The sequence below is a fragment of the Leptodactylus fuscus genome, chromosome 5, assembly GCF_031893055.1.
Source record: "Leptodactylus fuscus isolate aLepFus1 chromosome 5, aLepFus1.hap2, whole genome shotgun sequence".
Lineage (NCBI taxonomy): Eukaryota > Metazoa > Chordata > Amphibia > Anura > Leptodactylidae > Leptodactylus > Leptodactylus fuscus.
This window is the reverse complement of record NC_134269.1, coordinates 51585160-51598387: the sequence shown is the minus strand read 5'-3', so window position 1 is coordinate 51598387 and position 13228 is coordinate 51585160. Positions and strand designations below refer to the sequence as shown.

Here is a 13228-nt window from a genome sequence, read left to right as displayed (position 1 = left end):
AGATCTGAAAAATCTCTGCTTGGAAAACCAAGTGACAATCAGCCAAGTGGAATGAAAAGATTGCTGTATCTATGTGTGAATCTGCCATCATATAGAAAATTGGCAAATATCTGAAGATAGTGTTTCGTATTCAGAGCCTAACAGGGCGCGATGGGGAAAGGAAATAAGCAATACAGTACTGCTGGCCACTGTTCACACTTATAACTGCCCCAGGCATGTTTGGATTGCCATAGGCAAACAATGAATCTCAGCATTGATGATTCCAGGATGTCAAACATTGGATTTCCACAAGTTAAAAATTCCATCTTTTAGCTGCTCATACACATTAGAGGATTGCCATCAGATTTCATTATTGTAGGCAATCACATTAGTTATGGCGTCCTGCATCTATTCTCAAGACAAAAGATGGGCCATGTTAGATTTTTATTCTCGGTTCGTGTTTACAGGTGATTTTTCTTCTGTCTCTTCGTCCAGCCATATTACTTTTTTCAGGGAAGCAAAAGATGGAGCAAAATCAAAAAGCAAAAGATCCTATGGAGACTCCAACGCAGGTGTGAACCTAGCCTTAAAGCTTTATCTAACGGGATATTTTTCTGTATACGGCCAACATATTCTAATGCAATGTTTCACCTGTATAAGGTATGAAATACAGAAAAATTACACTACAATATGAGTTTGCATGAGTCCTGCCAATTGTCATGCACATTTCATTACGTTGTATAATAATACAGTTCAGATTGATGGTCTACAGGTATCGCCATCAAGTGGTAAGATTGTGTACTGCAGCTTTTATCTTTTTGCTTATGGTTAATATTTTTGAAAATTTCTTCTTTTTTTTTTTACTGAAAAAAATCAAAATGCTAAATATTCCTACTCTCTTACAACCCATTTGAAATACTTAAGGGGTAAAGATGGTGAAAGAAAACAGCATAAACTTCTTACAATTCCATTTAGCAGCACTTTGGTTTACTATATATGTTTTTGATAGCTGGAAGGATGATATTACAATTCTCAGTGCTTCTGATTATTCTTGTGCACCCTCACGATGCTATACATAGAGGTTAGTGCCATACAAATGTAAAGGACTCTAAAACCACAAGATGTGCACGTAAGCTGCTCACTGGGAATGGCCGGACAGCTGGAACTGGGACATCTCATGGCCTTTGCCCAATTCTAATTAGGAAGAGTTTCAGTTGCAATGAGGATGTGAAGTAGCTGCCAAGCTCCTGCTGGTCAGGAGGGACAGTGAATGACAGGTCACTGGGATTAGTGGGCAGCTGTACACGCGACCTATTGGAAATAAATCAAGGAGATAAAAGCCTCATTAACGAGGTGAAGGGACATTGATTAGGGCCGGGTAAAGGCCACAGACACTGACGGGAATCAGATGAAGCAGTTCATTTAATAGGAGGTGAAAGTGGTGAGCGCACAGAATTAGAGATTGGCATGGAGGGAAAGTAAAGGTAAGCCAAGGAGCAGTGCAGTACGGAGTAACCAGTCAATGCTACCTAGGGATAGAGGAACAAGAGAGACAAGGAGGCAGTACAAGCAACAGGCAATCCTGTGCCAGAGAACATGTCATAAACCTGCACAGACGAGGAAGAAAGTGTCGGGCAGAGGAGGAACTGAGCAGAGAATTCAATAGTCAATGAAATACACTAGGCAGTAAGGTTAAGAAATTCAATGAAGACCCATTAGGCACCGGAGTTAAGACCTATCCAAAGTATGTTGATATTTTGATGTAATGAAATAATTGTCCTAAGCATATAAAACTTCTCTCATGCCTCCCCTCTCTTCTAGAATTCGCTTCCTTCTTCTAGCTGCTTCCTCCTTCCCATGACCTCTTGGTCACTGTTCTTATTTGTCTTATTTGTACTAAGACGTCTAAGACCTTAGAGAGGTCTTATTTGTACCACACGTTAAAAATTAATCATTTTATTTAAACATGTTTTACAATGTGTCTTCTCAATATTTAGCGGTATAAAGCGCTATAGTACTAGGCGGTGCTATATAAACCAATCACCATAACATAATAATAATGATGATGATGACTATGAATGTTCCTCCATTATTGCAAAAATTACAATGTATTACTTAACAAGGACCATTCTCAGGTAATTTAAAGCAAACATGTCATATTGAAAATGGAGTATAATCTGCAGGCAGCATGTTATAGAGCAGGAAGAGCTGAGCAGAATAATATATAGTTGTGCCAGAAAAGTTCTAGCAACTTGTCATTTATTCATGTAAATCCCTACATATTCTAGGCATAGGAGTCCAGTGGGCGGTTCTACTGCATGACTGACAGCATTCCTCCTTGAATTTACGTATAGAGATAGCTGTCAATAGGTAGGTCCACCTACTGTATTAACGGTATCTGATGGAACATTAATACCGATGACCTATCCTTAGAAGAGGCCATTAGTATCAGTCCACCTCCTGGCACCCCACTGATCAGCTGTTTAAACAGGCAACTGCTTAAGGAGAGTCCTGAAGATAGATAGGTTATGGAATAACAACAATGCCCTCTTTTCTCCAAAAGGGTAATTTCTATATATTGACAAAAACAGTGATAGCTCACCAACAGAGGCAGTGAATCACGATAGGAAAGTAGCTTTTATTTCAGGTGACTCTAACCTATCTATCTGCAGGGCTGGGTTGATACGGCGGGTTCTGGTGACAGACTCAAGACATGGGAACAGAGCTGCAGTCCCATTTATGATCTGGTGCCAGGGCTCAGCTGAATGGAGGGGATGCTGGGAGCTGACCATCCACCGATCTGATCCTGACAAGTTATACTAGAGAAAACCCCTTCAATGTAAGACAGACATCACTATACGAAGCTCCCAACATGGTGTCTGTTGTGTCTAATTCAGTGGAAGTTAATCAGATTACATGTAGACATGGCCAAAAACTCCAGTCACCAGACTGCCTTGTGGATGCACCATCTGTTGACCACACTGATGGCTTTGCTTAGCCAGTCATGAAAATGATTCAGTCATTCAAGCCAGACTAATCTGTGTGTGAACAGCATGACAGAAAAAAAATTATTACTGGACTTCAGCAGATCGAAACACCCAATTTGCTTTTGGGTGATTTGCGGATGATTTTGCGATCCGCTGGCTGTTAGGATACATCGGGACAATCGATTGGACGTCTTAGTGATTTCCTTTCAAGGAATCTAAACAAATTATCTGCCAATCGATTGCCCCATTGTATTCTATGGGCTAACAAACTGGTGTCTCCGGCAGGATGACTCTTTAGTGTACAACTCTAGCCATAGAGAAAATAAGATGGTGTTCTTGTCATTGCAAGGTCCCTGCCACAGCCCGGGAGCAAATTACGCCAGTATCAATTATGTGAATCCCGGCTATAATTGTACAATTTGTTCTATGCAGAACACCTGAGGATCAGCCCTGCATTTCAATAGATGGAGGAGTGACAGTAGATGTGAATCACCTCTAAATAGAGATGGATCTTGCCTTACAAAGTGATTGCATGTTACAGTCATATTATCACGCCAGTATGCTACAGTGGCACCATAGAGAATGACAATTAAGTAACATGGCTACTAGAGTAGCACCCTGGTGACAACCGTGACACAACGCAGATGTGCAACAATCAGACCAGGATGACAATGACATCTCGCAAATAATAACAATGTGTGGCAGAAGATTAGCCCACTGCATCCATGTGTTTGTGAATCGCTATTCTGGCAGATGGTATGGGCAGCAAATGTTTGCGAAGACCGAGGCCAGTACAGCCAGTCCCTGCTCCTGAGACTCTCGCAGCACGGTGGCATTTGAACTCCGTGGGCCGATCTGGATATTTTTCTGCAATCGCAGCATTTTCTGAGCCAGCAGCTGAGCTTAGCAAATAAACATGAGTGTCCTGCACTTCGGACTTGTTAAGATTTAAGAGGAGGGGGGCAGACTCTTTACAAGAACTAATGAGGCCGCAGTCATGGGGGGAACATAAGACTCTGAAGGCTCATTTATTTTTTAGTGCAGGAGGAAAACAAATACCAGAGCTTGCAATCTAAAAATGCAATTAACCAGTGCCATACCCGAGATGGCAACCAACGCCATGACCTATTCTTCTATCCCTTTGCTTTTATCATCCATGCACACAACTGGATTCAACTGATCTGCTTACAATATACATCACAGTAGTTCAGCTTCCTGAATAGGGCCCTGTTGGGGGTAAATTTGTCAAAGTTTACCATCAGGGGTGTATAATTAGAGATTTCAAGCCCCAATCTCACCAATTTAAACCCTCCCCGGGAGAGCCATGGATTACAAAGTTACAAAGCCGGCATAGGTTAATTATCAAACCTCTTATCTCCTGAAAGAAACCTGCAGGAATAAGATGTAAGAAAATAAGCTAGCTATATAAATACGGAAAATCGGCTCAAAGGCAAATAAATCCGTAGAATATTGTCTGTCTTATGATAAACATACAAGGGAAAATACCATAGGCATAAACAATAGGAAAGAGAAATTTTGTAATAGATAAAAATCGTAGGGAGGAAGATTTTGTCTGAGCAAGTTAAAGAATACCGCTCCTATAGTTATGATAAGCTGCAATATATAGAATACAATGAAAACACAATGTACCATTCTCTATGCTAAAAAAAACCCCAACCTGTCATTATATGTGAAGGTTATAGTATAGGCAGATAATAGATGGTGAGATAAAGAGGCAGAAAACTGTGCAAGTGCTTAAATGATCCAGTATGGAAGGAACAAACAAACAAAAAGTGACCCTGGAATTTGTCTTACTGTGTATCCTGGAGCACATAGGCATCTTCCTGTCATCCCATCACAGTCCGCGCCATTGTAGCAGGCACACAGCTGTTGGCAGCCTTCCCCATAAAATCCAGGCCGGCAGGGTTCTTCACAGTACAGGCCGCTCCAACCTGCCCTGCAGGTGCACTCCCCAGACAGTGGGTGGCAGCTGAGAGAGAAGAGAGAGAGACTTGTCAGCATGGAGCTGTGGGGCGTGCGGGAGAACTAATTAAAACAATACATCGTGGTGTCAGCGGCCGGCAAGGCTGGGACCCTACTCCCTGCAATTCATTCACCCGCAGTAACCCTGCAATTCATTCATCTGCTGTAACCCAGCTCCTTGGGGGAAAAAATCTATTATTTAAATGTACAGAGAAAGTGAGGAATTATTTTGCAAACAGGAGCTGAGCCGCAGAAGGAACGCACCACGAAAATTAAGGAAAACTGGAGCCTCCTAACTTGTCCTGCTCACAGGGAAGAAACAAATGTTACTAAATGAGAAAAATAATCATAAAAAAAATCCACAGGAACAAAAACATGCAAACAAGTGACTGTAGAGGGTCCGTTCCTGCTGGCAGAAACCTGATAATAAATGGACACTTTCACCGGTGAATTCAATTTACCGATAAGCGTAAAAAACGGCGTTTGCCATTATAGTTATTCATTAGAGAGTCTTTTAGAGTCCTTAATGAATTATTTCTTAGCCGCACTGTGACAATGCCAGATCTGGGGGAGATTGGTTTGTTTTCACATTGAAAAGGGCTTGTAACAGAATTCACTGGGCTTAAGGGGGAAAAACTGAAACCTAACTTTTAATGTGACATATAAAATCTAAATAGTCTGAGGAATAAAATTACATTGGGCCGGCAGTGACCACATCCCCTTCTAATGTCTTACGATATGGGAATGCCTACCTAACAACAATGATGATAAGGGAGCTGCGCTCAAAATAACCAGATAAGTCCATGTGGGTTCGAAAAACAGTGAGGCATGAACACTAAGGGAGGGTTCACACGATGTCTTTTGGCTCGTTATCTGGCACGTCTACGCCACGGGAGCTTTTGCGGGCCGTATACGCTCCCATTGATTTCAATGGGAGCCGGGATCGTATACGCGGCGCTATTTTGCGGCCGCAAAATAGCGCCGCGTATAACAATCCACGCTCCCATTGAAATCAATGGGAACGTATACGGACCGCAAAAGCTCCCGTGGCGTACACGTGCCAGATTACGAGCCAAAAGACATTGTGTGAACCCTCCCTAAGACTACAGGCCTAATGCCATGCCAAGGGATTGAGCCCCAGACCTACAACAAGGAGTACGCTGACAGTAAATCTATGTCCCTTCCTAAGGAAATCCTACGAAATATTGGTCAAAAATATATAAAATGCATAAATATAGTGATAAGGGCCTGAAGTATGCATTCTTGAAATAATATAATAGTTACTATAACTCCAACCAGTAACTCAGTGAATCCCATCAGCGCAACATTGGAGGTCTTCACCACTACGTTCAGAAGATAAGGTGGCCATAAGAAAAGCAGGCAAAAAATTGGACTTTGGCAAAATTGGGAAACTACCTAATATGTTCAGGGGTGTGCTGACTCTCCTGAGGGCAGATGTCAGGGAATGAGAGGGATCAGGCATATTGGATTTCAGTATGTCCAATCCTTCATTCACACAGGAGATATATTGCTGCCAGAGATGTCCGGCATCAACTTATTTCTGTATTCCCATTGTGACAGTCTGAAGTAATAGCTGACAATGTTCTTCAGACAGCTATTGAACATCTATGGGCACCTTAAAGGGTTTGGCAACCAAAATTTATTTAAATTGATAGGTGTATTTGAGCAGAACCCACCACATACTATGTGTTGCTCTTGACCCCTCTGTGTCATTTTCCCCAAGGGGCCTCAATTCCAAAGCCCCATGGGTTGTGTGGACAATGCTCCTGTTCATAACATGGCGCTGGAGGACCAGGTGACCATATAAGTCACTCAGCCTCCTCCAGTGCACCTACACTCCTTTCCAGAGTGCAGTGGATTACTATAAAGGCGTCTGTGGTGTAATGGCCACATGGTCCTCTAGCTGTTGCTATGTAATGGATGGAAGCGCCTTCCAAACAGACCATGGGGTTGGCAGAACAGGGGCAGGCAACAGCATATCTAAGGGAAATGGTCCAGATGAGTCAAGAAGACGACAGTAAGGGTCAGGTTCCATCTAAATACATCCATTAATTTAACCCTTAAGTCCTATCATGGTGTCTATCATACACCACTACCATTGACATATCAATATGATAACCATGATAGTACTTAAGGGTTAAAGTTAATTTCAAATTGTGACCCCTTTATGAGTTCAATACCAAAGAGGTCACCAGTGAATCCACTGGTCATTTGTCCTTTCAATACAGAAAATTCATGCAGACTTGGTCACTCGGGTTTGATATTTTCAATATATTATCCAGTGTTTCTATCGACAATGTTCTTCATAATGGTTTCATGGTATAAAGTGATGGGTAAAGTGGACTATACATTGCTGTACATGCACCAGAGATAACCCTTTATACAATGTGAATGTGATGGCAAACAACAGCTTCATGTAAGACCCGTTCCGAAATTGGCCCTGCTCCAATCACGATAGGGAACATGTAGTCCTACACATGGACTATTTAGATCTAGTCTGCCAGGATGGGAGCTGCTCTCATAGGTTGATAGACTCATAAGGTTAGGCGTTGTCTTTATTAAGCAACCCTTGTAGGCTTAGAGTATAACTAACTTTGAATAACTTCTGATTTTCTGGCAGTATTTGTAACATTAATACATTTTGCACTATACTGTATTAACAGATATCGGCTCATTTCTCCTGCACTGAAATAGACTGCTGTCCCTTCTGTGTTCTTGCCTTGTTTCTCATTGGAATATGGATGTACAATCTCTAATAAAGCAGGGAAGCAGGGACGGGTCACTTTAAACAGTTACAGTATGTCTTGTCCATTATACAACATAGAACAATGCTTCTGGTGTCATATGAGAAAGTTCAGTTCTTTCGATATTATTTCTAGGGATATCATAAGGTAAATTACCGTACACATTGGGAGCTGCTGCACGTGCAAATAAATTTGGTAATCCGACATGTATGCCAGTAAGAAGAAGAAGAGAGAAACAAGGCCCAGAATACAAACGGGACACAAGTGGATATTAGTATAGGACTTTACAGAAATCTGTTAACAATATATATTATCATATTTATTAATGTCACAAAGACTAACATAAAATCTAAAGTTGTTTGAAGGATTAGTTATGCCTCAACTTGTATGTCTTATATAAAATGACTTCACCCCGAAGTCAATTCAGTCTCTGAATTGTCCAATTTTGGCATCTTCCTGATATCCAGCCATTATATCTCTTGAGTAATATCAATCATATTCTAACAGTATATTGAGCAGTAGTAATCTTCGTACAAGAATTTCTTATAGACCACTGTTATAGTATAAGGATAAAGATATTTCAATGAATAGGAGCAGCCTATCCCCTGCCTATTACCGCATACATACCCACGGGTGTTGGTCAAGTTACACGGGCAGTTCTTGTTACACTTGAGTCCATACAGTCCCTCGGCGCATACACGCTCCTCACAGAGGATGCCTTTAAAGCCTGGTTCACACAAACAGGCACCATTGATGTGATAACACTTGGCTCCATTCTGGCAGTCACATCTTTCAGCACACTGGTAACCATAGGTCCCCACGGGGCATTCCTCTTGACACCTATGGATCATGAAAGGTATAATAAAGACATCAAGCCCTATAGTTCCATTATTATTAAATAATGCACAAGGTGATCCTACATCGTATGGGGTTAAAGATTCCGGTTTATAAAACACACCCATCATCCTTATGAAAGATGACCTGTGACCTTGTCTGAAAATCCCAATGGCATACATCATCTGATAGATGCTGTCACCCTGAGCATTTGGGGGTTTGTATATATCCAAATCTGTACAGCCATTCCAAAGATATAAGCCCTTTAAGTGTTGATGTAAATTGTTAGAAATATACAAGTTGAACGGCTATGTAGCTGCAAAAAAATTTCTGGGGGCAAACTTTTTCAGGACCTACAAAACGGCACATACAAAAATGGAAATACATTATTTAATGCAAGTAATATACAGGTGAATCAAAAAGTAGTAAAAAATGTTCTTCTGCGTGGGCGGAATTCTGTAAGAAGCAGTCTGAGAATAATATATCTACTCTAGGGAAAGCTCTTAGCACATATGGTAACCCCTATACAGCACACAATGGCACAATGCTTGCTCTTTTGGCCTCTAGCTGGTATGTATAGGGGAAAGCAGCAGATTGTGCTTATACAGAGGGCCACTACAAAAAATGTATGGCAGGGGATTAACATTCATCTTTATAATGGAACCATGGGTAAAAGGTACCATTCCATATCTATCAGACATACATACCCTGAACCTCATATGCCTGACAGTAGGCTTCAACATACTGTATACAGAGTCTTATATACACATAGATGATCCCTGTGAAGAATGGTCTTCTTACAGAAGTAGTCTTTGCATAGATTTCAAACTAAAGCAAGCATGTGCAAAAAATTATGATGGCTAAAGAAATATCTGGGACCCTGCTAGTTCACACGTAAAAACCTCCTGGCTTATTTTGGTCCTGAAAAAAAAAGAAAAAGCTTTCTAATTAGGAAGCGGTTTTTTGACCTTGAGGCGTTTTTTTGGAGCTTTTTCTGGAGCAGTTTTTGGTAAAAAAAAAAAAACTGTGTGAGAAAATGCCAGGCGGTTTTCCCCTCCCTTAAAGTGAATGGACTGTAAAAAAAAAAAAAAAGCTAGCCGTTTTTCGCCTTCCATTCACTTCTATTGCTTTCCTCAGGCGGAATACGCCTGAAGAAAGGTCATGTCACTTCTTTTTTCTGCTAGCAGAAAAAAAACCTAGCAGTCTCCATAGACCACCATTGTACGGAGGCATATTTTGAGGCAATATCTGCTGTCAAAATCTGCCTCATTGCCCCCCGGGCGAACTAGCGATTTCACCAGCTGTTAGGCTATGGCGCCACGTAGTGTCCCACAGCAAAGAAGAGCTGTGGGAAAAACCACTGTGGCAACACATTGCTTTTCACAAGTCTGGACTTTCTGCTTCCATTATACCGATAGGGAAACCGTCAGTGCTTCTGTAGGTATAAGTGACATAAAGTGATTTTCAAAACCGCAACCGCGTCTATTTTACTGCACTGTGGGGATGAAATTTGTTAGAATCCCATCCACTACACAGTGACTGCAAAAGGACGCGTTTTATTCCGTAGCGGTTCCACCATGGGAAAACTGCAGCTGAAACCCCAGCCTTAGATACACTTTAGAATTTCAGGTTTTATGGAGATAATCTCAATCAATCATCATTGTGTTTTCATCTATAGTATACAGCTTTTCTGTTGTAATATCCTTTCTAATGGGATTATGGATATACAATAAAATGGTAAGAATATTGTCTATATATGTGCAGACAGTCTTCCTTCCACTATACATGGCTGGTCTGATAATTCTGTCAGGCTACAGCAATGAGTTGTGCACGGACAGCTTAATTTTATGCCTGGCTTGGCTATGCTCTCTCCATCTGATGTAATCCCATCACTACAACGATTCCATCACAAATGAGAACAAGTATCATTAAAATACACACAACTTAACATCAATTAATGACCATGTGCCAAGATAAAAAAGGTGATGATGATGATGATGATGATGATAAAACATGTGTGCATGCGCCTCCATACATAACGTCAATTACTTATAAGACAGTGTGAACATCTGAATCAATATGTAAACCAAGTGGAAGGAGTGTAAGTAATTTATGTATCCACATGAGTTCCTTCCTATCAAGGAGAAAAGCAATCACCAGTCCTCTTGGTACAAATAACCCTGTTTATTCCCACAAAGGGAAATAAACCTTTTAAAGCCTCACCATGTTCCACCATAAAATTTAAAACAAACTATTAAAACTAACTTTTTTTTGTTTCAATGGCATTTAAGTGCTTGCAAATTCTTAATTTAACTTGCCTTGATGTATGGCTGATATATGAAAGAGTTGTAAGAGGTTTTGGAGTGGTTTTGTTATGTGGATTCATAGTTACATAGTTGATGAGGTTGGATAAAGACATTAGTCCATCAAGTCCAACCTATAACTTAGCTTAGATGTTGAAGATAAGGCTATGTTCACACATGGCAGATCGGTTGCAGAGATATCTGCAACTGTCTCATTCATCTGAATGTAGTCTGCAGATATTCATATACAACCCCATTCAGATGTATGAAACGCATTTTCATATAAGGCACATATGAATATATACTAAAGTTGTACATAATCCTTCAATTCCTCCTGACTTCCCAAACATATTGGCTGGACTGATCATCTCTATGTTCTCAGGAGCACATAGGAGTTGCAATTCAATATACCTTATCCTTCTTTCCACCAAAATCCTCAGTCAAAGAAAGTGGGGAGGCCCCATAAATAAGACAGTCGGCGGATTCGCCCTATATTCATATTACCGTATATACTTGAGTATAAACTGAATTCTTCAGCCCAGTTTTTGTGCTGAAAAAGCCCACCTCGGCTTATACTCCAGTCAGCAAAAAAAAAAAAAAAAAAATTTTTTTTTTTTTTAGGGGGGGAGGGGGGGTCTATGACCAGCCACAAAATTAATGTATAGAGTCTCCCATAAAATAGTGCAAAAAAAAAAAAAATTTAATAAAAAAAAAAAAAAAAAGTTCTAAATCACTCCTTTCCCTAGAATACATACAAAAGTAGAAAATTACTGTGAAACACAAACACATTAGATATCCCTGTGTCTGAAAGTGACCAGTCTACTGAATATAGGGGATCTGCAGTGCTCCTGTTCTGTCGGGAGGGGTTAATAGGACAACTGCAGATACCCTATACTCAGCCAGGCTGAATTCCAAGTGGGGGAAGAAAAAACAGTCCTCAAGCTCAGGGAAGGGGCAGACAGACAACCAAAACACCCCCTCCCCTTTCTCAGCACCCAGCAACTACTGCACCCAATAACTCCGACCATTTTTAATTTTTGAAATTTTCCAGTAGCTGCTGCATTTCCCCACCTAGGCTTATACTCGAGTCAATAAGTTTTCCCAGTTTTTGTGGTAAAATTAGGGGCCTCGGCTTATACTCGAGTATATATGGTATGTTTATGGGCACCTTTAAGAGCTAGAAAGATAAGATAATCCTTTATTAGTCCCACAGTGGGGAAATTTCAGAAGGTCATGTATTATGAGGCCATATCTTTTGGTAAAGGGGCAGATGCCCACTGCTTCCCATAGACGGTATTCAATTATACATCACTGGCAAGATGAAAAGTCAAATTTGTGATTCATCGATGGAAGTTGATATCCTCAGCAACAGTGTTGGGTTTAACTTACCTAGGCCCACCAGATAAAACAATTATAGGGATCCAACAACCCCTAAGAAACTGACCATAGTATACTTCACATTTGAGAGTCTTCTGTAGGACCATTATTGTATAAGAGCCTGGGCCCACCAAACTTTAGTGGGGCAGTACAACACTTCCCAGTAATAACACATACAAGGTGCTCCATATAATAAATCAGGATTGTATATTTGCAGATATTGGGAGAGATTTATCAAAACTGATAAAATGGAAAAGTAAAAAGTCTGCCTATAACAACCAGCCAGGTCACCACTTTCACCCTCCAAAGGATTAAAAATAAAAGCTGATATCTGATAGGTTGCCATTTGCAAATGTTCTGATCTTTCTATGGGATAGTTTGTATGAATACCTCTCTATGACAATGATTAAGATATTGGCCATAAGGGGAAACTCTGAAATAAAGTAAAATCTGAATTATGCAAAATATGAACTTTTAAATCAAGGTCATTTTGTATGATGAGCCAATATTTCAAGGGAACTAGTTCGAGTTCTTCTTACACTGTGACATCTCTAAGATGCCCTCTAAATGGTAAAAAACTAGATCATATGGCCTACAGAAGTGTCAAAAGTGCCCACGTCTCTGACATGAATAAGTTGATAGAAAGCCTAAAAATCAGAAGATTATTTTTAAATTTATGAGCAATTTTCAATTTTAATCTCGAATTTCTTGGGTTTTTTTTGTGTTTTTTTTTTAAATCAATCAATAAATAAAATCGATTTCTTGAAGAATTTTAATTTTTTTTCAAGTTATACCCACCTAACCCCATTTAGCCTGTAGAGATGTCCCTGGCTCCCTGCCACAGACATCATCAGTCAAAGCCTGAATAATCGAGCAAAGAGCTGATAACTCCATCATTATACAGTATTTAACTTTATCTGGAACCTAAGGACACAGATAGAATTGAAATCACTACTTGCTGTCCAGAACAGTGGGACAGCATCCAAAATGTGGGACTATC

The 13228-nt window shown here is 40.4% G+C and overlaps 2 protein-coding genes across 3 annotated transcripts in view; both read right to left on the bottom strand.

Annotated features, from left to right (window-relative positions):
• Nucleotides 1–13228, bottom strand: part of MEGF11 (multiple EGF like domains 11) — a 324148-nt gene that overhangs the window by 71538 nt on the left and 239382 nt on the right. For both annotated transcript variants that reach the window (XM_075273141.1, XM_075273142.1), the window contains exons 9-10: nt 8342–8554; nt 4782–4956 (exon numbers count right to left, since the gene is read on the bottom strand). In XM_075273141.1, coding sequence (XP_075129242.1) covers nt 4782–4956; nt 8342–8554 — 388 coding nt within the window. The remainder of the gene's footprint in view (nt 1–4781; nt 4957–8341; nt 8555–13228) is intronic.
• LOC142202847 (mitochondrial import receptor subunit TOM20 homolog) overlaps nt 1–13228 on the bottom strand; it is a 331267-nt gene that overhangs the window by 144232 nt on the left and 173807 nt on the right. The gene's annotated exons all lie outside the window — the stretch shown is intronic.